Source organism: Carassius auratus, chromosome 3 (genome assembly GCF_003368295.1).
Source record: "Carassius auratus strain Wakin chromosome 3, ASM336829v1, whole genome shotgun sequence".
Lineage (NCBI taxonomy): Eukaryota > Metazoa > Chordata > Actinopteri > Cypriniformes > Cyprinidae > Carassius > Carassius auratus.
In genome coordinates this window covers 16,616,636-16,643,320 of record NC_039245.1, presented here as the reverse complement: position 1 = coordinate 16,643,320, position 26,685 = coordinate 16,616,636, and the positions used below count along the sequence as shown (strand labels likewise).

General features: G+C 39.9%; 1 protein-coding gene across 4 annotated transcripts in view; it reads left to right on the top strand.

Annotated features, from left to right (window-relative positions):
* The window catches only part of LOC113055236 (RNA binding protein fox-1 homolog 3-like), a 137,934-nt gene that overhangs the window by 53,876 nt on the left and 57,373 nt on the right, over positions 1–26,685 (top strand). Inside the window, exon 1 of one of the 4 annotated variants that reach the window (XM_026221368.1) lies at positions 996–1,326. The exons of the other annotated variants lie outside the window; for them this stretch is intronic. Within the exon in view, the coding sequence (XP_026077153.1) occupies positions 1,210–1,326 (117 nt within the window). The 5' untranslated portion in view covers positions 996–1,209. Of the gene's footprint in view, positions 1–995; positions 1,327–26,685 lie in introns of those variants that run through there. 4 annotated transcript variants of the gene reach the window in all.

Genomic DNA, 26,685 nt, shown 5'->3' with positions numbered 1-26,685 from the left:
ACAGACACACACACAGTGCTGCAGAGATGTAATTTGTAGTGAAATCACATTAGCGTGTGTGTGATGGGCGCCATACACAGAACATCTGTTACTGACACACACCGCTTGATTGATGCCTCTGCTGATATGTGAGTGCATGTAAACAGGTAACAGCCTTTACAGTGAAAATCTGCACATGAACACACTAATGTATGTAAAACACAGTGATGTGATATTATTTGTGCTTAATTTCACACTTTCTGTGCAGTGTTTTTGTCTTGTTTTGAATGATAAAATACATGTACAGAGTCGAGGCTAGAAGCTATACATTTGTGATCTAATTTCAGTTTTTAGACCGCGTTACACTTAGTGCATTTTAAACCATTTACAAGCAGAGAAATAGATTAGAAGTGTTTACTCTTACAGACTTTTGAACAGCAGTCTAAAGTAACACCATCTTTGCAGCAAAATAAAGACCAATCAGAATTCGGTATTATAATGATGTCATTGCAGCTTAAATTTAAACGCAGAATATTCTAACTAGTATAAAAAGTGTAACTGGCAAAAATTGCACACCTAAAGCTGGGATAATCTACAAAATGATGTGTGCACAAAACACATGTAAAGCTAATCCCAGAACTGATAAACCTTCCTCAGCTTATAAGGGACAAATAATTCATAGATAAAATAAATATATATTTTATATAATCTCTGTATCATACAAATTTAATGCTTGTACTATGGAAAAAAAAATGTGAATGACTCGCTTCATCGCATTTTTGTTGGTGTTTTGCATCCACTCATCATCTAAATGAATGAATGTCATGTTAAGGGTGTGCAGTGACTATAATTAGCTTTATATAAAGCAGCAGAAGTCTGTACCATGTCCTCGTTCGTGTGTGTGTGTCCTTGAGTGTGTTTTCAGGGGTCTTTGTGAGTGTTGGGCTCTGATGGGGGTCGTGGGCAATTAAAGCACACATGCAGCGCTGCTATACCGTCTCACACACACACACACAGAGAGAGAGTCGCGCATCCCTCCTCTGCTCTCTCGCACCTCCCACCTAAGCATGTGAATGTTTAAGTGATCTTTACTGTGTGCAGAGTAAACAGAAAGAGCGAGGGAAGCCGTGTTGAGCTCAGACCAGCCGAGCTGCGTTCGTTGTGCTGACAGCAGGACGAGAGACACAGATAGAGACAGAGAGAGAGAGAGAGACGGCAGTGTGTGGTTTAATGTGGAAATCGTCCTCTCTGAGCTCCATGGCAAACTCTGCATGCGTGCTGCTGTCCGGCTCCGGGATGCTGCCTCATTCGCTGCACGCGCCGCCTGCCTTCCTCTACTTGTCCGAGGTAAGGATCGTTCCGCTTTGAACGGCTCTGAAAGAATGTGCTTTTCTATCCTGACCTCTGACCTCTTCTCTGTTTGGGGTCAGTGTTCTGTTTATAGTTCCGTGCTTTAATTCTCTGTTTAGGCTTATCCACTTACTTTCATGGTCAGTTAACGTTAACTAGTTGTTTGTATCTACTTTTGTAATTGGGGAATTTAATGTGGAAGTGTCACAAAACGGAAGTCTGTCACGTATTTTAGGTCACAATTAGCAAACTTATGCAGATTTTTATGCAATATTAGGCAGACACAGTCATGAATTATGCAGGATTCCTGTGACTTTTCCCTGTGTTCGCTGCTTTTAATGATCTTGAATTGCTTTGTAGAATAAGACATCAGATTTTTTTCACTGGATTGTAAAGTCAGCAGGGTTTTGTTTTTGAAGTTTTTATTAGAGATGCATCAAATATAAGTGACTGTATAAATATCGGCATATATCTTCTATTTTCTATAGCATCTTATATGCTGTATGTTATACTGTTCAAACATCTGATTTGACTTTCAAACACTTATTATTATTAACTGATCAGGAGTATCTAGAATCGTAGCCTGTTGTTTGACATTAGATTGTGTACAGTTTAGATAGTTATATCCGATCTGCACATGTCAGAAAGAAAGGTTTTTTCCTCATTTTAGCTCATAATCACCGATATTAGCATATGCCGATACTCTCATGAATTATTCAGGACCTAAATAGACTAAATAGACTCAAATTACTTTGTTGAACTAGTCATTAGATTGTGAATTTAAGTGCACAGGGGTTTGTTTAGAATATGTTTTTTTTATTAGCAGCGCTTGATTTATCGGTTTGTACATATCCATATCAACCGATATAAGTGTTTCAACTTTAAATTATCAATATTTCTTATGGTTTACGTAGATAATGGATACATTTTATTTGCTCGTTTGTTTATTTATTGATTTAATAATGACACATTAAAATATTTTTAGTTTTTACAATATTTTATTTTATTAGCAAGGCTTGAAATATAGATTCATTTATTGATTTATGAATTAACTATTAATAAAATATTTATTTATTGACATACTTATTCAAAATGTTTTTTCTGTACTAGGATTCATATCTAATAAAGAAATATCATTGTTTACCAGTCATAAAAATAATTCTCATAATCAGCCAACAATTTTCTTTTTTTTTTTATTTTTTTTTTTTTTTTTTTTTTTTAGCAATTGAGGATATATAAAGTAGATGATGGCATGTTCTTTCATTTTAAAATAAATTGTATTTTTTATTATTATTATAATTTTTAAATACTTTATTTATAGGGATTTCTATTAACAGGAAAAAAAACGAATAATAATAATTGGAAAAAAAAATATGCATACAATTTTTACTAATTTTTTTTTACTCAAGTGTTTTTATGTACTGGGATTCGTAAGGACTAAAGTCATGTTTTATAATGTTTAATGTTTGGTATTATGTGTAAAAAAGGAGATTTGAGCTTTAGTATGAACAATGTTTAAAAAATTATGCAAAACCATTTGTTTACCAGTCATAACATCAAAAAGATGCTCAATATCAGCCGACATGTAGTGCATCTTTAGTTGTGGTGCATGTTTGCGAGTGATGCAGCAGTGAGACACCAGAGAGCGATAAATGAGATGAGTGCTTTCCTCCTGCTTTTAAATCACTGTGAGACAGCAGGAGACGCGTCTCCTCCCCCATCTGTCCACACACACACACGGTCGGGTTGCGTCCCTGTGAAGTATCCAGGGCAAATGATCCTCCGGAGAGCAGCAGACATTATTCATGAGGCCGTGTGTTTATGAGTGAGTGTGTTTGTGCGCTTAATTGATTTCATATTCAAACACACGACCCGGTTTGCTGCAGTATGTAACACTGAATTATTGATACGGTTCAAAATGTGACGGAGACTCTGCTGCTTGTGGAGAAGAGCCTTAGCTTTAGTGTTTAACACATGACGGGAAACTCACATGAAGTTGTGACCACATCAGCCAGCATTACTATTACTGTTTGAATAATAAAAATGTTGTTTGTTTGTTTATTGCATGTGTAGACAAATACATTTGTATTAATATAATGCGTTATTTTTTTCTTTATAAATAATAATATTTTTATATAAGCGATGGATGCTCTGCAGTGAATGGGTGCCGTCAGAATGAGTTCAAACAGCTGATAAAAACAACACAATAATCCACACCACTCCAGATCATCAGTTAATGTCTTGAGAAGAGAAAAGCTGTGTGTTTGTAAGAAACAAAAGTCTGAATCAGGAGAGAAATCTGCAAAGATCAAGCACTGTTTACAAGCATTATTATAGATTTTAGACTTGTATTTAAGCTAGATGCAGTGGTTTGAAGCTAAGAACATCTTAATGATTGATTTGTTTCACAAGACACTGAAGAGAATAGTTTCCAAGTCTCTCAAGAGACTCGCGTCGCTCGAATGCTCACGTCTCTGGAGGACATAATTGACCCCGTGACCCACGAGAGCCCTTCACACCCTGTGACTGTCATCTGGAGATGATGAGAGCATTGAAATACTGTCTAAAGAGAAAGAAAGAAATAGATTTGTCTGCTATATAATTGCACTTGGCAATTATTTCATCATATGTTTTGTCTCGATCTTTTGAAGTAAGAGTTCAGTGCGCTGTGAAGCACACTACAGCCTTCAGCAGAGCAGCTGATCAGAAGAGTAAAACATGGTAAAGCTCATTTTAGCACTGATTGACTTATGTTTTCCATATGTGTGTGTCTTAAAGGTACAGTAGCACAAACAGAAGGATCGTAAGAATTGTGGAAATAAAAGGTTTAGCTGTGAGAAAGTGAAACCAGTGAAAGTGTGTCTGTGTGGTTGTGGACCGTTGGCTGACTCAAAGGAAACCGGGCTTGAGACAGATTTCGGTCACACTCTCTCCGTTTATATCCGAGTGAACACGCTTGTGTTCTTCAGATTTAGTACAGATGATATTGTGTGCAGAACAGTTTGCATGAACAGCATGATTTCAGGTGTTTAACTTCACTGTAACAATGGAGCGTTTTCATCTGTGAATCCTCAAAAATATGAAGCGTTGATAACGATCAGAAATATTTCATATCAGAGTGATTTCTGAAGGATCATGTGACACTGAAGACTGGAGTAATGATGATGCAATTCAGTGTTGACCACAGGAATAAAATACATTTGACAATATATTCACATAGAAAACAGCTATTTTAATTGTAAAAAATATTACACATTTTTCAGATTTTTCTGTATTTTTTTGGTCACACAAGTGCAGCTTTATAGCTCAAAAGAGACCCCAGATGTGTGATCGTCTCTTTGGATAGTAGTGTACAGATAATATATGAATACATGATTTTGGACCCTCTTCTTGATGACTAATTTAATGTAAGTAAACGAGTGTTGTTCCTCTTACAGGATATATTTATGAATCATAAATCTACTGCGGCTTGATTTGATCCAAGCTGCTTTTGTTGGTCGTAGTAAATCCTCTTACAGGCTGCTATTGTTTAACACAAAGACCTAATTTATCTGCACAGCCATTTCATTGCTGTAAAGTGTGTGTGTGTGTGTGTGTGTGTGTGTGTGTGAGTCTAATACTCTCTCTCACTCAGTAATAAAGTGTAATAAATTCCTCCACACTCTTACAGTCTTTTCTCCCTCTTTCTGTCTGCTGATTACCGTCACTGCTGCTCTAATTAACTCAAGTGTGTGTGTGTGTGTAAGAGAGAGAGAGAGACAAGCAGCTCTGTGTAAATCGCAGGTTGCTGCAAAAGGTTCTTCTGATGCGCTTACATTTCAAGGGGGAAATCCAATCTCATGGGTGTGTGTGTGTGTGTGTGTGTAGGTGTGTGTGAATTATATGTATAATAAAGTTAAAAAAGTAACATAAATATCAGTATTTGCTTATTTAAATGTTATTTGTTTTATTAATTGACTGATAAATAAAAAGTAAAATATAAGTAAAATAGGCGAATCGATAAATACAATGAAATTAATATTATAAGTTAAACTAAATTAACTTATTTTACTTTCGTTTACTTTTTTTATTTTACTTATCAATAGAAAGAAATACAATTAATAAGTAAAATAGGTAAATAAGCATAAAGTGAATAAAAAGTCAAATAATATAAATGTATGTGTTTTTTGCTCTATTTACTTTTCACTTATAAAGAAAAGGAAAATAAATTCATATATAACAATAAAATAAATAAATAAAAAAGTTAATATAAAAGTAATATAAATAATGTCATATAAATAGTTTAATTAAATTTTATTTACATATTTTACATTTTATTATCATTAAATGAGTCAGATAAGCAAATTAATAATTAAAAACAATTAAAAATAAATAAATAAAATAGCTAAAAAGTAAACAGAATTCATATATATATATATATATATATATATATATATATATATATATATATATATATATATATATATATAGGCAAATTTTTTATTTTTTGTTTACTTATTTTACTTTAAGCTAATTAATAAATAAAAATAAATGTACCTATTTTATGTATTATATTGCTTTATTTGGAGCTGAATGGAGCAGATCGTACAGCAGTGACGTGTGAATAGGTATCATCAGATTTCAGGTCTGTCAGAAAGACGCTGTTGCAGAAGATGCTTCTGATATTGAGAACGGTTTCCCATCATGCCTTGAGCAGAAACATCTCTTTACAGGTTTGATTTCACAGGCAGATGATCAGGACTGTCTCTCGCTGGATTGTTCATCTCTTAGGACAGTGTAGAGCTGAATAACGCTGACATGACGGACAGCCATCGGTGAGACACACGCGTGTATCATCAGTCTCCAGCCGCTCGAGCTGACGTATGAGACGTGGATCAGTCTTCACCCGCTTTATTAATGACGCCCTGATCATCTTGTCTTGTGTGCTGGAGTTTAATTTCATTTCCATCAGATGCGATGTCTTTAAACGCTCGTGCTTTACTCTGCTGCTAAAGAACCATCATTCACTCTCAGATCTCAGATTCAGTGAACTCACATCCACACTAAGAACTGCCCACTTACACAGGAGGAGAGGGATGGACAGCTTAGAAAAATACGCCATTTGAATATTGGGGCGAATATTCGATTTAACACCAGAAAAACCACCAAAATCTTTCATTCAAATCTGATGTTTTTATTTTATTTGTTTATTTTTTTTAACTCCAGGGTTTAACCACACTGAAGTTGTAGAAATTGTTATATGTGAAAAAAATATATTATTCTATACAATATATAATGGTATTAAATATAATTTTAATGATGTATAACATTATTAATGTATAATAGCTTCTGATGTAAGAGTCATGTGTGGTACAGAGATGCTTTCGCTGCTCTAAAGACATGAGTTCATATAAATCCTCCTGCGCTGAGATCTAGTTCAAGAATCTGGAGCCCATCCACAGTTGAACTAGATTATCAAGAGACGGTTATTGAGTTTAGTACGGGCTGCTCGTGTCTCTTTCTCTGAGTGTCATGTCTGCCGGCTCAGCTGAACTGTGCTCACAGGAAGTGATGCATCTGCACAACAATAGGCTTCTTACTGCTGAAAGTCTTAAGTATCTCCAGAATGATGCACTTCCACTGAACACATGCTGTCTGATCTGACCAGAGGAGACGAGGAGGAGAACAGGACGAGACAGGCCTCTGTCAGAGGTTACTGAGATCAGGTCACCATTCTTATCAGGTGTCAGCTCCAATAGATCCTGCACTGTGTGTGTGTGTGTGTGTGTGTGTGTGTTTTGATCTGAACACAGTGTTTTTGAAATCTGCCATTTAAAGGAATACTTCAGTGAAAGGAAAAAATGTAAATTTGCTGAAGATTTGCTCATCCAAGATGTAGGGGAGTTTGTTTCTTCATCAGATTTGGAGAAATCTAGCATTGCATCACTTGCTCACCATTGGATCCTCTGCAGTGAATGGGTGCCGTCAGAATGAGAGTGTAGTGTTGAGTTTGGCAGCCTGTTTTAGTTTTAGTCTAGTCTTTGTGTGAAGGAGCAGTATATTTTTAAATGTATAGCTATCACGTGATGAAACTGGGTTTTATCTTCAATCCGAGCTGTATCTAACAGGACAGAATCAATATTTGTGCTGGTAGAAGTTAATTTGAACTGGATGTGAATGAGAGCGTATGGCGTTAATTCACTGTCAAATGTCGAGAGCGCATAATTGTACAGCGAAAGTACATTAATACTAATGTATTGTACAATATTGTACAAGATACCATTGATTTAATGGTGATTTTCTTTTTTATTTTAGACTGTTGGCAATACAGAATATCACAATAAAGAAGTGAATCTACTTCATCTTATTATATTGTATCCTGACCCCGATATACCATCCTGTATACTGTCCCTAAAGAGCTAGTATAACTGTATAATCTCAAAGATGCACTCTCAAAAATAAAAACCTGAGACTGTGTAATGATGAGCAACCAAACGTTTTATTAACATAATTATTATGTACATTAGTATTTACACTAACAAAAAATACTCTGCCATAAAGAAACAAATCTAAATAAATATAATAACCCTTTTCTATTATAAACACTATTTACCCTCCAGTACTCTCACGTTTATGTTGACTGCAAGATTCTAAGTTAAGGTACAGGCTAATTGACATTCAGTTACTTGCTAACGTAGTATTCTATCATCCTGGGTAACACATACTATCACCAGTTAATACTATTTTCCACAGTAGAATCTACCTTTGAAAGCCTATTAATGTTTTTACTGGCCTTTGTATGTGGCACAGAGACAGCCCTGGTAACTTGCCGTCGTCAACATGCGCTCGCGCGCGCACACACACACACACCACCCGCTTGCTGCTAGTGCAAGCACAAAAGTAGTCCCGGCCGGCACGTGTAGCCTGTCAGATACCCCAGTCCCAATCAAATTAAAGCGTTCCTTGTACTGCTGTCGTGGCCGTTAGAATTGATCCAAATAGCACTGCAAAGATACAAATAGCAGTTCAAAGGAGCTTGCTAAATATTGGTGGGGACAAATTTGTCATCTCAAAATATTGATAGGGACTAGTACCTAGCGTCCCCCCCTAAACCTACGCCCATGTATTGTACTAATTAATGTACCGCGAAAGTACCTTAATGTGCGGAGCGCGAATCTCTCTGCTCACGCGCCGCAGAATATATAATGTGCGGAGCGCGAATCTCTCTGCTCACGCGCCGCAGAATATAAAATGTGCGGAGCGCCAATCTCCCTGCTCACGCGCCGCAGAATATATAATGTGCGGAGCGCGAATCTCCCTGCTCGGGCGCCGCAGAATATATAATGTGCGGAGCGCGAATCTCCCTGCTCGGGCGCCGCAGAATATATAATGTGCGGAGCGCGAATCTCCCTGCTCGGGCGCCGCAGAATATATAATGTGCGGAGCGCCAATCTCCCTGCTCACGCGCCGCAGAATATATAATGTGCGGAGCGCCAATCTCCCTGCTCACGCGCCGCGGAATATATAATGTGCGGAGCGCCAATCTCTCTGCTCACGCACCGCGGAATATATAATGTGCGGAGCCCGAATCTCCCTGCTCACGCACCGCGGAATATATAATGTGCGGAGCGCGAATCTCCCTGCTCGGGCGCCGCAGAATATATAATGTGCGGAGCGCCAATCTCCCTGCTCACGCGCCGCAGAATATATAATGTGCGGAGCGCCAATCTCCCTGCTCGGGCGCCGCAGAATATATAATGTGCGGAGCGCCAATCTCTCTGCTCACGCGCCGCAGAATATATAATGTGCGGAGCGCCAATCTCCCTGCTCGGGCGCCGCAGAATATATAATGTGCGGAGCGCGAATCTCCCTGCTCTGGAGCCGCGGAATATATAATGTGCGGAGCGCGAATCTCCCTGCTCGGGCGCCGCAGAATATATAATGTGCGGAGCGCGAATCTCCCTGCTCTGGAGCCGCGGAATATATAATGTGCGGAGCGCGAATCTCCCTGCTCGGTTGCCGCAGAATATATAATGTGCGGAGCGCCAATCTCCCTGCTCACGCGCCGCAGAATATATAATGTGCGGAGCGCCAATCTCCCTGCTCGGGCGCCGCAGAATATATAATGTGCGGAGCGCCAGTCTCTCTGCTCACGCGCCGCAGAATATATAATGTGCGGAGCGCGAATCTCCCTGCTCTGGAGCCGCGGAATATATAATGTGCGGAGCGCCAATCTCTCTGCTCACGCACCGCGGAATATATAATGTGCGGAGCGCGAATCTCCCTGCTCTGGAGCCGCGGAATATATAATGTGCGGAGCGCCAATCTCTCTGCTCACGCACCGCGGAATATATAATGTGCGGAGCGCGAATCTCCCTGCTCTGGCGCCGCGGAGTATAATGTGCGGAGCGCGAATCTCCCTGCTCTGGAGCCGCGGAATATACAGTATTGTTCAAAATAATAGCAGTACAATGTGACTAACCAGAATAATCAAGGTTTTTCGTATATTTTTTTATTGCTACGTGGCAAACAAGTTACCAGTAGGTTCAGTAGATTCTCAGAAAACAAATGAGACCCAGCATTCATGATATGCACGCTCTTAAGGCTGTGCAATTGGGCAATTAGTTGAATTAGTTGAAAGGGGTGTGTTCAAAAAAATAGCAGTGTGGCATTCAATCACTGAGGTCATCAATTTTGTGAAGAAACAGGTGTGAATCAGGTGGCCCCTATTTAAGGATGAAGCCAACACTTGTTGAACATGCATTTGAAAGCTGAGGAAAATGGGTCGTTCAAGACATTGTTCAGAAGAACAGCGTACTTTGATTAAAAAGTTGATTAGAGAGGAGAAAACCTATAAAGAGGTGCACAAAATGATAGGCTGTTCAGCTAAAATGATCTCCAATGCCTTAAAATGGAGAGCAAAACCAGAGAGACGTGGAAGAAAACGGAAGACAACCATCAAAATGGATAGAAGAATAACCAGAATGGCAAAGGCTCAGCCAATGATCACCTCCAGGATGATCAAAGACAGTCTGGAGTTACCTGTAAGTACTGTGACAGTTAGAAGACGTCTGTGTGAAGCTAATCTATTTTCAAGAATCCCCCGCAAAGTCCCTCTGTTAAAAAAAAGGCATGTGCAGAAGAGGTTACAATTTGCCAAAGAACACATCAACTGGCCTAAAGAGAAATAGAGGAACATTTTGTGGACTGATGAGAGTAAAATTGTTCTTTTTGGGTCCAAGGGCCACAGGCAGTTTGTGAGACGACCCCCAAACTCTGAATTCAAGCCACAGTACACAGTGAAGACAGTGAAGCATGGAGGTGCAAGCATCATGATATGGGCATGTTTCTCCTACTATGGTGTTGGGCCTATTTATCGCATACCAGGGATCATGGATCAGTTTGCATATGTTAAAATACTTGAAGAGGTCATGTTGCCCTATGCTGAAGAGGACATGCCCTTGAAATGGTTGTTTCAACAAGACAATGACCCAAAACACACTAGTAAACGGGCAAAGTCTTGGTTCCAAACCAACAAAATTAATGTTATGGAGTGGCCAGCCCAATCTCCAGACCTTAATCCAATTGAGAACTTGTGGGGTGATATCAAAAATGCTGTTTCTGAAGCAAAACCAAGAAATGTGAATGAATTGTGGAATGTTGTTAAAGAATCATGGAGTGGAATAACAGCTGAGAGGTGCCACAAGTTGGTTGACTCCATGCCACACAGATGTCAAGCAGTTTTAAAAAACTGTGGTCATACAACTAAATATTAGTTTAGTGATTCACAGGATTGCTAAATCCCAGAAAAAAAAATGTTTGTACAAAATAGTTTTGAGTTTGTACAGTCAAAGGTAGACACTGCTATTTTTTTGAACACACCCCTTTCAACTAATTGCCCAATTGCACAGCCTTAAGAGCGTGCATATCATGAATGCTGGGTCTTGTTTGTTTTCTGACAATCTACTGAACCTCCTGGTAACTTGTTTGCCACATAGCAATAAAAAATATACTAAAAACCTTGATTATTCTGGTTAGTCACATTGTACTGCTATTATTTTGAACAATACTGTATAATGTGCGGAGCGCCAGGCTCCCTGCTCGGGAGCCGCGGAATATATAATGTGCGGAGCGCGAATCTCTCTGCTCACGCGCCGCAGAATATATAATGTGCGGAGCGCGAATCTCTCTGCTCACGCGCCGCGGAATATATAATGTGCGGAGCGCGAATCTCTCTGCTCACGCGCCGCGGAATATATAATGTGCGGAGCGAATCTCCCTGCTCACGCGCCGCGGAATATATAATGTGCAGAGCGAATCTCCCTGCTCGGGCGCCGCGGAATATATAATGTGCGGAGCGAATCTCCCTGCTCACGCGCCGCGGAATATATAATGTGCGGAGCGCGAATCTCCCTGCTCGGGCGCCGCAGAATATATAATGTGCGGAGCGCCAATCTCCCTGCTCACGCGCCGCAGAATATATAATGTGCGGAGCGCGAATCTCTCTGCTCACGCGCCGCAGAATATATAATGTGCGGAGCGCGAATCTCTCTGCTCACGCGCCGCAGAATATATAATGTGCGGAGCGCGAATCTCTCTGCTCACGCGCCGCAGAATATATAATGTGCGGAGCGCGAATCTCTCTGCTCACGCGCCGCAGAATATAAAATGTGCGGAGCGCCAATCTCCCTGCTCACGCGCCGCAGAATATATAATGTGCGGAGCGCCAATCTCCCTGCTCACGCGCCGCAGAATATATAATGTGCGGAGCGCGAATCTCCCTGCTCGGGCGCCGCAGAATATATAATGTGCGGAGCGCCAATCTCCCTGCTCACGCGCCGCGGAATATATAATGTGCGGAGCGCCAATCTCCCTGCTCGGGCGCCGCAGAATATATAATGTGCGGAGCGCCAATCTCTCTGCTCACGCGCCGCAGAATATATAATGTGCGGAGCGCGAATCTCCCTGCTCGGGCGCCGCAGAATATATAATGTGCGGAGCGCCAATCTCCCTGCTCGGGCGCCGCAGAATATATAATGTGCGGAGCGCGAATCTCCCTGCTCTGGAGCCGCGGAATATATAATGTGCGGAGCGCGAATCTCCCTGCTCGGGCGCCGCAGAATATATAATGTGCGGAGCGCGAATCTCCCTGCTCTGGCGCCGCGGAGTATAATGTGCGGAGCGCCAATCTCTCTGCTCACGCACCGCGGAATATATAATGTGCGGAGCGCCAATCTCCCTGCTCTAGAGCCGCGGAATATATAATGTGCGGAGCGCGAATCTCCCTGCTCTGGAGCCGCGGAATATACAGTATTGTTCAAAATAATAGCAGTACAATGTGACTAACCAGAATAATCAAGGTTTTTCGTATATTTTTTTATTGCTACGTGGCAAACAAGTTACCAGTAGGTTCAGTAGATTCTCAGAAAACAAATGAGACCCAGCATTCATGATATGCACGCTCTTAAGGCTGTGCAATTGGGCAATTAGTTGAATTAGTTGAAAGGGGTGTGTTCAAAAAAATAGCAGTGTGGCATTCAATCACTGAGGTCATCAATTTTGTGAAGAAACAGGTGTGAATCAGGTGGCCCCTATTTAAGGATGAAGCCAACACTTGTTGAACATGCATTTGAAAGCTGAGGAAAATGGGTCGTTCAAGACATTGTTCAGAAGAACAGCGTACTTTGATTAAAAAGTTGATTAGAGAGGAGAAAACCTATAAAGAGGTGCACAAAATGATAGGCTGTTCAGCTAAAATGATCTCCAATGCCTTAAAATGGAGAGCAAAACCAGAGAGACGTGGAAGAAAACGGAAGACAACCATCAAAATGGATAGAAGAATAACCAGAATGGCAAAGGCTCAGCCAATGATCACCTCCAGGATGATCAAAGACAGTCTGGAGTTACCTGTAAGTACTGTGACAGTTAGAAGACGTCTGTGTGAAGCTAATCTATTTTCAAGAATCCCCCGCAAAGTCCCTCTGTTAAAAAAAAGGCATGTGCAGAAGAGGTTACAATTTGCCAAAGAACACATCAACTGGCCTAAAGAGAAATAGAGGAACATTTTGTGGACTGATGAGAGTAAAATTGTTCTTTTTGGGTCCAAGGGCCACAGGCAGTTTGTGAGACGACCCCCAAACTCTGAATTCAAGCCACAGTACACAGTGAAGACAGTGAAGCATGGAGGTGCAAGCATCATGATATGGGCATGTTTCTCCTACTATGGTGTTGGGCCTATTTATCGCATACCAGGGATCATGGATCAGTTTGCATATGTTAAAATACTTGAAGAGGTCATGTTGCCCTATGCTGAAGAGGACATGCCCTTGAAATGGTTGTTTCAACAAGACAATGACCCAAAACACACTAGTAAACGGGCAAAGTCTTGGTTCCAAACCAACAAAATTAATGTTATGGAGTGGCCAGCCCAATCTCCAGACCTTAATCCAATTGAGAACTTGTGGGGTGATATCAAAAATGCTGTTTCTGAAGCAAAACCAAGAAATGTGAATGAATTGTGGAATGTTGTTAAAGAATCATGGAGTGGAATAACAGCTGAGAGGTGCCACAAGTTGGTTGACTCCATGCCACACAGATGTCAAGCAGTTTTAAAAAACTGTGGTCATACAACTAAATATTAGTTTAGTGATTCACAGGATTGCTAAATCCCAGAAAAAAAAATGTTTGTACAAAATAGTTTTGAGTTTGTACAGTCAAAGGTAGACACTGCTATTTTTTGGAACACACCCCTTTCAACTAATTGCCCAATTGCACAGCCTTAAGAGCGTGCATATCATGAATGCTGGGTCTTGTTTGTTTTCTGACAATCTACTGAACCTCCTGGTAACTTGTTTGCCACATAGCAATAAAAAATATACTAAAAACCTTGATTATTCTGGTTAGTCACATTGTACTGCTATTATTTTGAACAATACTGTATAATGTGCGGAGCGCCAGGCTCCCTGCTCGGGAGCCGCGGAATATATAATGTGCGGAGCGCGAATCTCTCTGCTCACGCGCCGCGGAATATATAATGTGCGGAGCGCGAATCTCTCTGCTCACGCGCCGCGGAATATATAATGTGCGGAGCGCGAATCTCTCTGCTCACGCGCCGCGGAATATATAATGTGCGGAGCGCGAATCTCTCTGCTCACGCGCCGCGGAATATATAATGTGCAGAGCGAATCTCCCTGCTCGGGCGCCGCGGAATATATAATGTGCGGAGCGCGAATCTCCCTGCTCGGGCGCCGCAGAATATATAATGTGCGGAGCGCGAATCTCTCTGCTCGGGCGCCGCAGAATATATAATGTGCGGAGCGCGAATCTCTCTGCTCGGGCGCCGCAGAATATATAATGTGCGGAGCGCGAATCTCTCTGCTCGGTTGCCGCAGAATATATAATGTGCGGAGCGCGAATCTCTCTGCTCACGCGCCGCGGAATATTTAATGTGCGGAGCGCCAATCTCTCTGCTCACGCACCGCGGAATATATAATGTGCGGAGCGAATCTCCCTGCTCACGCGCCGCGGAATATATAATGTGCGGAGCGAATCTCCCTGCTCACGCGCCGCGGAATTTATAATGTGCGGAGCGCCAATCTCTCTGCTCACGCGCCGCGGAATATATAATGTGCGGAGCGCCAATCTCTCTGCTCACGCACCGCGGAATATATAATGTGCAGAGCGCCAATCTCTCTGCTCACGCGCCGCAGAATATATAATGTGCGGAGCGCGAATCTCTCTGCTCACGCGCCGCGGAATATATAATGTGCGGAGCGAATCTCCCTGCTCACGCGCCGCGGAATATATAATGTGCGGAGCGAATCTCCCTGCTCGGGCGCTGCGGAATATATAATGTGCGGAGCGCCAATCTCTCTGCTCACGCGCCGCGGAATATATAATGTGCGGAGCGAATCTCCCTGCTCACGCGCCGCGGAATATATAATGTGCGGAGCGCGAATCTCCCTGCTCACGCGCCGCGGAATATATAATGTGCGGAGCGAATCTCCCTGCTCACGCGCCGCGGAATATATAATGTGCGGAGCGCGAATCTCCCTGCTCACGCGCCGCGGAATATATAATGTGCGGAGCGCGAATCTCCCTGCTCGGGCGCCGCAGAATATATAATGTGCGGAGCGCGAATCTCCCTGCTCACGCGCCGCGGAATATATAATGTGCGGAGCGCGAATCTCCCTGCTCACGCGCCGCGGAATATATAATGTGCGGAGCGAATCTCCCTGCTCACGCGCCGCGGAATATATAATGTGCGGAGCGCGAATCTCCCTGCTCACGCGCCGCGGAATATATAATGTGCGGAGCGCGAATCTCCCTGCTCTGGCGCCGCGGAGTATAATGTGCGGAGCGCGAATCTCCCTGCTCACGCGCCGCGGAATCTTTGATTCACGTCAGATGATCGCTGCTGTCCTGACGGAGATCTAGCAGAGTGACAGCAGTGATTCAACCAAAGCATTTCAGATGTCAAATCCTGCACTGCGGCCTAAATGGGTCTTACTGAATTATTTTGAATCACTAAATTGATTCACTTGAACTTGTTAGGGAAGTGTGTTACATCACAGGATGAAAAAAATAAAGATAAAAAGGTAATAGTGATTTTTTATTTTTTTTATTATACTCTTCTGACCTTTTTTTCCCTCAACATTCTGAAAGAAAAGTCATTAAGAGGGGAATCTGATATTTTTCTCCTTCAATTCCAAGTTTATATCTCGTAATTCTTAAAACTTTGATGAAAAAAAAATTCACATTTGACCTCACAATCTCAAAATTGTGTGTGTGTGTATATATATATATATATATATATATATATATATATATATATATATATATATATATATATATATATATATATGAAATATAAAGTGAAATATAAACTCAGAAAACATGCTTTTTTATGTGAAAATTAAATGTGAAAATTTGACATATTAAGTATCATATTGTTAAATGCACTCCACACACTTTATTTATTTATTTGTCATCTCTCACATTCTGGTAATGAATATATAATGAATGGCACTATGATTGGTTTGTTTTACACGTTTTCCCCCCAGTCAGTCCTGAATCATGATCCGGCTAATTGGGTTCTTCGAACACACCTGTTGTGTTTGATTAGTATCGCTGGATTGAGTTATCTGAGATAATTGCACGTTCATGTGTTGTCTTAAAAGGGGATATGTATCGATACTCGAAACCATGATTAGCAGTGCAGCGATTGGCTGGTGGCAAGACGGCAATGTAATGACGTCATATAATTTAAAACTACACCCGACGAAAAACTTGACAGATTTCTGGACTTTTATAAGGAAACAGCCAAGCAAACAAAACTACATAAATGTTATAATAGATGCATGAAACAGATAATAGATACATGTTTTTATTGTATTAGAATTTTTTTCATGATTCCCAATTATTTAGATTCACAATTTATAATAGTTGTGCAGTCTTTACATTTGTATTTCAATGTAGAAATTATCTATTCATTTTATTTTATATTGAGACAGATTTGTTACGTGACAGCATTAATGAAAGTTTCTTAAGGGTCAATATCATGTTATCTGCATCTCCTGTGCTCCATCAAGCCACTCTTATAACAGCAGTCATCACTCAAAATAATGCACGACTCTATTATCTGTTTAGCATGTGTGTAAGACTCTAATACAATTATGAAGTAATACTTTTATGACAAATAAATATTTCAGTGAGTAAAACTGGCTGTGTCTATAGTAGGCTGTTATGGACCACACAGCATTTTTATATTATTTTTAAATAATTTTTTTAATCATTATTATTTTAAATTATTATCCTTGGATCAGTACGATACTGTTGTAATAAAGTAGCAGTGGTAGCAGACATATTTTGAGTATCAGTTCTGGTTGAAAAGAAGCGATCTAATCCTCTTTACATGAAATAAGCTGCTCCCGAGCAGGTTTAAGATTACGGACCTGTTGCTATGACAGCAGCTCCCGGATGAACTTCGAAGAACCAAATGATCCAAGATCACGCCAAATCGTCAACATTCAAATCCAGCTAACTGAGTTAGCGACGTACGAAGAACAGACCCTTGTTCTAAATGCTGTAATAAAAATAAAAATAATATATATATATATATATATATATATATATATATATATATATATATATATATGTGTGTGTGTGTGTGTGTGTGTGTGTGTGTGTGTGTGTGTGTGTGTGTGTGTGTGTGTGTGTGTGTGTATGTATATATGTATAATATGTATTATTTTATTTGGCATGAGATGAAGTAAAGTACAGTAACTGTTGTTGTGTTACTGAATGTTGTAGTAAAGTTACTAGCGCTAGTCTTTGTTGTTTTCTGTGTGTGTGTCTTCAGCAGGTACTGTAGTTGCTTTAGCTTTATGCAGATTGCAGCAATTAACATGTAAATGATAATGAGTTGAAACGAAGGGAGAAAAATAAATATTGATGCCAATTCCTGGCGGTGGAGGAAAACTAGTTCCTGTGTGTGTAACCTTAAAGCTCATTTCCAGATGCTAATGGGCCGGTGGTATGTTTAGATGATCATTACTGAGGTCTAAATGAATCAGTCAGGGCTGGGGATGATTAATATGCAGGAGGAGGAGCCACACAGAGAGCTTTATTAGAGGAAACACTGCTCTCTGAATCATTCAGTCCTCTTCACTTTGTGTGAGTGTTGAGCTGTGGTGCACGGTTTGATCATCTGGAGAACGATCTCAGAGAAATCAAACACAATTCAGGAGTTTAGAATCAACTGATATATATATATATATATATATATATATATATATATATAAACATCATCTATTCCTGTGATGCTCAGCTCCACTCTTCAGTGTCACATGATTCTTCAGAAATCACTCTAATTTGAAACATTTCTGATTATTATCATTTGTGCTGCTTTATACTTGTGGAAACCGTGACACTAAAATTTTTCCAGGATTTTTTGCTAAATAGAAAGTTCAAAAGAACGGCATTATTTGAAATCTTTACGGTCACTTTTAGTCAATTTAATGCTTTGTTGCCGAATAAAAATGTTCATTTCAATCAAATAAAATATCCAACCCTTGGGAAGTTGTCTGTGGTATTTCAAAAATGATTATTAAAATCAACTGTTTCAGTAATATATTTCATCAGTAGTGTTTTGCCATGTTTTTAGGTAATCAGTACTAAAAAAAATATTTATTTTAAACTCAGTCCATTTTAAATTTAAAAAAGGATTAAAATCCTATGTTCAGTTTAAATGGAATTTTTAAAAGGAATTCTTAATTGAGCTGTGAATGGTGCAGAAGGCTGAATCTCACTCAGGTATCAGTGTGTTTCTCTGTGTGTTGTGTAATGATCACAGATTCACAGCAGCCGCTGGATCTCAGGGTTTGTGGACTGTAGGTCTGACAGAAGACAGCTGAGGTTAACAACCGCTCTGAATGAACTCACTCGCTTTAGAAAGTCATGTTTGTGTGGCACATAGCTATGAGCGGTGACTCCGGTTGTTTTCAGTGTGATTTGGATTATTACTCTTTTGCTGTGTGTGCATGTGCGTGTGTGTGTGTGTGTGATGATGGTGTGTATCAGCTGCTCTCGTCTCATGTTGGTCATAACTGCTGCTCTATTGATCTGTAGCTCCTCTTGCTGTGAGCTGAATTGCAAAGGAAAGCATCTACCGGACCAGTCGTGTGTGTGTGTGTGTGTCATATCAGGACACAACTCTGTATAATGACATGGGTATGACACAGGTATTACAAGGAGAGGGTGACTTATGAGGACATAACCCATGTCCCCATTTTTCAAAACACTTATAAATCATACAGAATGAGTTTTTTTGAGAAAGTAAAAATGCACAAAGTTTCCTGTGAGGGTTAGGGTTAGGTGTAGGGTTGGTGAAGGACCATAGAATATACAGTTTGTACAGAATAAAAAACATTACACCTATGGGATGTCCCCACTTTTCACAAAAACAAACGTGTGTGTGTGTGTGTGTGTGTGTGTGTATCTGTTATGTATATCGACAAATCTAGAGAAGACACGTGAGATTCTGGGGCTCTTTTTCTCAGGAGAAACATCTGAGAAGCAGGAGACTGAGGACTAGAAGAAACATCTGTGACATTTCATTTGTGATTTTTCTTCCTACGAAAGGTTTGTTATAAACTGGTCTCTCGCTGGATGTCAGTCAGTTTTTAATGGATAACTTCAGGTGTAATTCATGCAAAATGAAATTCACTGCAAATATGCCACCTTTATATATAAATTAGATTTGTGATTTACTCACAAAACTCAGCACGGTTTGCTTGCAAAATGAAGATCATGCTACAGAGGTTTGTGTATGTTTGAGCTGTTTCTGTTCGGCACACACCCCCTCCTCTGATCAGACTGGAAGTGTCTCAGACTTGAACAGCCCTGTCAGGGTCGAGGCGGTGTCATTGAAGGACCTGCGTCGTGTTTCAGTGTAATACTCTCAGCTGTCTGATCTGTGTGTTTGAGGGGAGCTCGATTCCAGAGCAGGACCGCTGTGTCTCCGTGCTCCTGAACTCAATGTTTTCATCTCTAATTCAGTGATGTAGCTCTCATTTATTAACAGCACAGAGCTGGCCTTGTGCTCGCTGCTGCATTATCAGTCCTCGTTTAGCTTCGAGTCAGTAAGACTTTGTTCTGAATGACATCAATGCTTTTATTTGGCATGGACACATTAAACTGATCAAAAGTGAATGGTGAAGACATTTAGCCTACACAATTATAAAAACTTTCGATTTCAAATAAATGCTTCCTGTTCATCAAAAGATCCTGTATCATGGTTTCTGCAAAAATGTGAAGCAGCACGACTATTTTCAATATTGATGATCAGAAATACTTCATATTAGAATGATTTCTGAAGATCATGTGACACTGAAGACTGGAGTAATGAGTTCATCACAGGAATAAACTACATTTTACATTATATATAAATAGAAAACGGTTGTTTGAAATGGTAATAATATTTCACAACGTTACTGTATTTTTAATTAAATAAATGCAACCTTAACATTAAAAGATCTTACCAACCCCAAACTTTTGAATGGTTGTGTATATAAAGTATCAACATTTGAACAGCATAATGCATTTTACATACCATATACATATTATTTGTATGCATTTTCTGTTAAAGTTAGAATATCATCTTTACATATGTCACAGATTTTCCCTCAGAAATGTGCTCAACCCCGTCTCAGATGATGATGGATGTGTTTGGAGCTCCTCCCTTCATGACTGGAGCAGCACATGGCTCTCTCTCAGGGCACAATCCCACAGCACTTAGTGAATGAATATTTCATACAGCGTTCAGCCGTACAAATGCTCTCCGTTTGACTGTTCGTCCTCTTCTCCTGCTCACTCAGTCTGTTTGAGCTCAGCATGAATGAATCAATGAGCGCATGCTTCATATCAGCGCATCTTTTATTGTCCCGCAGTAATGCAATGCTTTATTTTCATTGCAATGAAATTATTCAAGCACACTACCAACCAGTGCTGAATGTTTCATGATGTCATCTCATGTTATATTCAGTTTTATGCATGTTGCTTTAGGTAGATGTATGCAGTAAACAATATATATATATAAAACCCTTTTTAAACCCATTCACCGTTGATTTAATGGGTTTCTCAAGGTTAGCAGACTAACAAATCAGCTCAGCTTCAGTGCTTTTTAGTCTGACTCTTGAGTGCATGTCTGCGCAAAATGAGGAATGTGGACTTTTAAATATTTATCATACTATTTATAATTTATTCATATTTATTAATTAGTTATAAAGCCCAAACTGATGCAAGTTATGCTGGAAAAAACTGAAGAGAACCTACTGCTCAACCTGCAAACTAACTGTTAGTTTTTCTTTAAAGGAATAGTTTTCCTTTCATTTAAAAAAGAAAATTTGCTGATAATTGCAGTGAATGGGTGCCATCAGAATGGGGGTCTAAACAGCTGATAAAAACATCACAATCCACACCATTTCAGTCCATCAGTTAATGTCTTGAGAAGTGAAGAGCTGCGTGTTTCCATCATCATTAAAGTGAAAATATGAGTTCATAATATTGTTTCCTCCAGGAGAAAAAGTGTGATCTGCACCAGGACAGAAAAATCACAGGTCAAGAACTATTCACATAGCTCTAAACAAATTTGCATGGATTTTGATGGGAGCGACTCAAATTTTGGCCAGAAGCAATGGTTTTATTATTATTATTTTTCTATTAATTATGGATTTGTTTTTTACAAACTTGCAGCTTTTCACTTCTTAAGACATTAACTGATGGACTGGAGTGGTGTGGGTTACTTGTGGATCATTGTGATGTTTCTATCAGCTGTTTGAACTCTCATTCTGACGGCACCCATTCACTGCAGAGCATCCATTGATGAACAAGTGATGTAATGCTACATTTCTACAAATCTCAGCATATCCTGATGTTATCCTAGTAGTCATAATTACTGTAAAATACTAGTAGTACTGCGGTTTTAGTCACATTATAAATGACACATACATACATCATGCATTTCGCTGCTAATCAGAGACACTGGAGTCGAGACATTTTAGCCATATTTGTGACCAGGTGCACTAGAATCAGTGTTTGGTGTATTGAAGCAGCTGACGCAGCAAACAGGTCTGTTGCATTTGATTTGAAGACTTTATGTTGTGGTTTATCAGTAGTGGCCGGTAGCATATAAATGTGACTGGAGAGGTTTGTTCATGTCATGTTAACGTTCGCTGTGTTTACAGTGTGTCCATGTTCCTCAAATATTCCTCTCTGTGTTCTGAACAATTAAACTGTGAACCACTGATGATGATGCAGGCAGTTTTGTAGATCACGTCAGTCTCTGATGTGCATATATTTTGACTTTTTGTAAACTTTTCAGATAAATTTAGAAAATTCTATTTGAGAATCTGTTACATTTATAGAATGTTCAGCATTCTAAGCAGTAGGAGTGATGTCATAGTATTTAAATTCTGAACTGCAATTGGTCTTCATTCTCGCATCCATTTGCGTCCATTTGCATTTTCAGAAAGATCTATAATATGTTTTTGAAAAGTCTCTTATGCTGATAAAGGCTGTAAATATGTTTATAATTTAAAATAACTTTTTTCTATGTGAATATATTGTAAAATGTAGTTTATTCCTGTGATGTGCAGCTGTATTTTCAGCATCATTCCTCCAGTCTTCAGTGCCACATGATCTTCAGAAATCATTCTGATATACTGATTTGCTGTTTAAGAAACATTTATAAGTCGTGCTGCTTCGTATTTTTGTGGAAACTCTGAAATATTTCAAGTGGGAATATTGTGACTCAAACAACAGCATTAACTCAACCAATGGTGTGAGTTTGGGGAGGGGCTATTTGTTTGTCCAACCAATGGAAGACGAGAGAAGTGTTATTATTTTGCAATTCAAATTAGCAGCTGTTCTGGGGCAGAAGCTTTAAACCAATCAGTAATGTAGTTTGCATTGGTGTTTAAAACAAACTCCAGATTGTTTGAGGAATATCAGTACCATATGGCTGCAAACAGTGTTACTCAACATCGATGAGCCCATCCAGACCTTCCTGCTGTGATTTGTGTCCACTCACACTGATTTACTGCTGTTTTCCCTCAGAAACTGAGCCTGTGTGTGTGTGTGTGTGTTATAGATCAATAGCTGCTGCTTTCGCTGTATTGTTGATTGCAAGCGGAAGAGAAAGTGTTGCTTGAGGTTTGTGTGTCCGCGGCTCCCTGTGGCCCGATGTGAACATAAAGGACTCTGGTTAATCACTTCACTGCAGGCCGCTGGCCTTTCCTCTTCTTCTCCTGGCTCTTGGCGTCTCTGTTTTCACTCACGCCGCTGTAATTATTCCTTCTGTGACGGATGGAGAGGTGTGAGTTTATCAGTTTGGGATATCCGTGCTTTAACCACACATCACCTGTGCTGACAGACATCTGCAGCTCACCGCAGATAAGAAGAAATCTGCCACGACCAGACTAACATCGTCCACAAACAGTCATCTGATTCAAAAGCCTGCTGTAGTTTTGAAGCTAATCAACCGTGGGTAATAAGCGACTCCTTTAAGCTAACGCTACTGATAGATTTACTCATCTTTAAAGAGCAAAGTGTACTTCAGAAAGTTTTTTTGTGGAGGTGTAACTCTAGCTGTTGAGTAAAATACATACGCAGTGATATTTCTTTCCAGATGCACTGCTTTATCTCATCATTGTCTGCATTTCTGGTGTTTTAGTATTACGTTGTGTACTTGATGAGGACAAGCTCAGGTTAGGTGCTGTTTTATCAGGTTTAATGATGCACAGGCAGATAATGTGAGGTTAAGTGCTTTACTCCGGACCACACTGTCTCCTCTTTCGCTCGCGGCTCAGTTTTTGTCTGGAATCAAATCGGTGTGATGCAAGAGCTTGTGTTGCTTGCCTCCACACTGCACACAATTACTTCACAATCAGTTTAGTACATTTATAAATATTGTTTCACTTGTTTTCCAGTCAACAAAATCATCAATATCCTTAAAACAAGATAAATCTACTTGAGAAGCAACTCTGAATTAGATATTAGTGAATATAAGTGGGTTTTGTCTTCTGGCACTGAGATATTTTTCTATTTATTTCTATTCTATTTATTTATAAAGTACACAGTAAAGACAAAACTTATGAAAACTATATTTATGCAGTCTTCTCAATGAAATGCATCTTATTGGTTTTTTGGTTTTGTCTTATTACTATTTATTTATTTTGATATTGTGCATGGAAAATAAGAACAAAAAATAAGAATAAGGAACAAAACACAAATTGAAGTTATATTACATAATATTTTATAATTTTATTAATATTTATATGTAATATTTTTGAGTTCATAAACACATGCATATTTTTTTGTTTGCGTTTTTAACAAATAACTTAATTGTACTTCAAGAGACACACACACACACACACACACATACACACACATATATACAGTATATAAACTAGTGAGTAGATGAGTTTACTTGTTCAGTCTGATGTCTAATGTCCCCAACATCCTCTGTAGTCCTGTTTAGCCAAAAAGATCCAGAGGGGGTGTACCTGATATATTTTATGTTGTCAAATATAATGTAAAAATATCTTGAATCGTTGTTGACCACAGACTTTATTTCAGGCATTGAACCAAATACCCACTGAATTCAGGACAATGGCCATGGATGTGCTAAAATGCAAACTCCCTCATAGATTTTGGCCTGTAAAAAGTACTCAATCTCAGGACCAGTAGCCTTCATACAAACACATTTCATGTTCAGAGAAGGTTTGAAAAGCTGTGATTGTGACTTCATGAGCAAATGATGCCACAGTAATGCCACATTTAACCACGTGACCGCTGCAAATCAAAGTTTTGCACAGGAGTGCAGTCGTTTCATGGCACGCTTTCGGTTACTCTAGAGGTGAGATCTAACCCCGATCCTGAGCCCCAGAGTGAGTGTAGCTTTACTCCATTACCCAGACACCAGACCGGGCCTCTTCCATCAATGATTCAGGGATTCACCCCTCGCGCAGGAGAAAGAGGGGCTGCTTGTGCCAATTAGACAGTCTCGGTGACAGAATCACGGGTGGCAGAGATCGAGAGGGAAGCGAACAGCAGTTAAGGAAGCTGACCGCATCTTCAACCCCCCACTCGTTCGGGGTGACCCGATTATTCGCTGCTCCCCCGGCGGAGTCATTACTGAGAGACAGTCATTAGTGCATGCTGGGAAACCTCAGCCTTTTAGACCAGCTCCAGGAAGAAAGGGGTGTTAGGATCAGATATGTGTTCCTCCAATTGCTGGTTCACGCTCACGCAGAGCTGTGAAAACGGCCGTAATTCACTCACGTAATGGCTCCAATTTGACACAGAGATAGTCAGAGCCTTTAGTATTTTTCTGAAAAATTGCCTTTTTTGATCCAAGTGTCTTCTGCGGTATCAAGAGTCAGTTTAGAAAGAAAGTTGTGATAACACGACTGGAGAGTGAAATGAAATTGTTTCCAGATGCACTGCTTTATCTCATCAGCGTCTGCATTTCTGGTGTTTTAGTATTACGTTGTGTACTTGATGAGGACAAGCTCAGGTTAGGTGCTGTTTTATCAGGTTTAATGATGCACAGGCAGATAATGTGAGGTTAAGTGCTTTACTCCGGACCACACTGTCTCCTCTTTCGCTCGCGGCTCAGTTTTTGTCTGGAATCAAATCGGTGTGATGCAAGAGCTTGTGTTGCTTGCCTCCACACTGCAAACAATTACTTCACAATCAGTTTAGTACATTTATAAATATTGTTTCACTTGTTTTACAGTCAACAAAATCATCAATATCCTTAAAACAAGATAAATCTACTTGCGAAGCAACTCTGGATAAGATATTAGTGAATATAAGTGAGTTTTGTCTTCTGGCACTGTGAGTGTAGTAGTGTAAGACAAAGTAGACAGTAAAGACAAAATTTATGAAAACTATATTTATACAGTCTTAATAATAGATGTTTATATTTCCTACAGAGCGTTAAAAATACAGAATTATTGAAATAGGTGTATAATTTGCCACATGAGCTGTACACAGTAAACCAATCACAACAGACTATGCCATCTGACCAATCAGAGCAGAGCAGGCTCACAGAAAGGAGGGGTTTAGAGAGACTGAAGCTTTGAACTGCTTCTGAACGATGAGGTGATATTAAATGCATATTTTGAGAAAACTAAAGTGTTTTTTGATCTTGCACGCATGTAATCCTATTGTAGGAGACTCCAAAAAACAATATTAGGAACTGTAAAAATGGCATAATAGGGGCACTTTTTTATTTTTTACTTTTTTATGGCAAGCAAGGTGTTTAGCTCTTCTGTCTTTGTCCCAGCAGCACATCCCATTTGTGCACAGATTTCCAGAAGCTGTGACTGAAAGGGAATCCCAGCAATCACTGCGGGAACGGGCGATACGATCAACAATCAAGCCATTCGCCATATAACTCCTCATAAGTTTTGTTTTGCGGCCCATGTGAAGGTTATGATGGTGTTGTCGGTGGTGTCTCCATCATTCTCACGCTGGCTGTTTCCTCCCTCACCGCTCCTCCCAGTGAAGTGGCATTTCCATTTCAGATCGAATCACTGCTCCTTTGTGAATAGAATCGAATTACACTGAGAAGCACTGATTGATTCTTACCGAACACAACAGTTTGAGTGCGTGAGTCAGTGGCACCAGGTGCTCGTTGTGTCCAGGACCCGTTTGAGATGGATAGTGGAGTTTCAGGAATACACACTTTCACAATTATACAGATGTTAAAATGTTTTGCATTTACATTTTAATTGCAATAATGCTCTCTTGGACCAGACAGAAGATGTTTTCGTAGTACAGTCAATTATTTTATCTTAGCAGATGTTAATG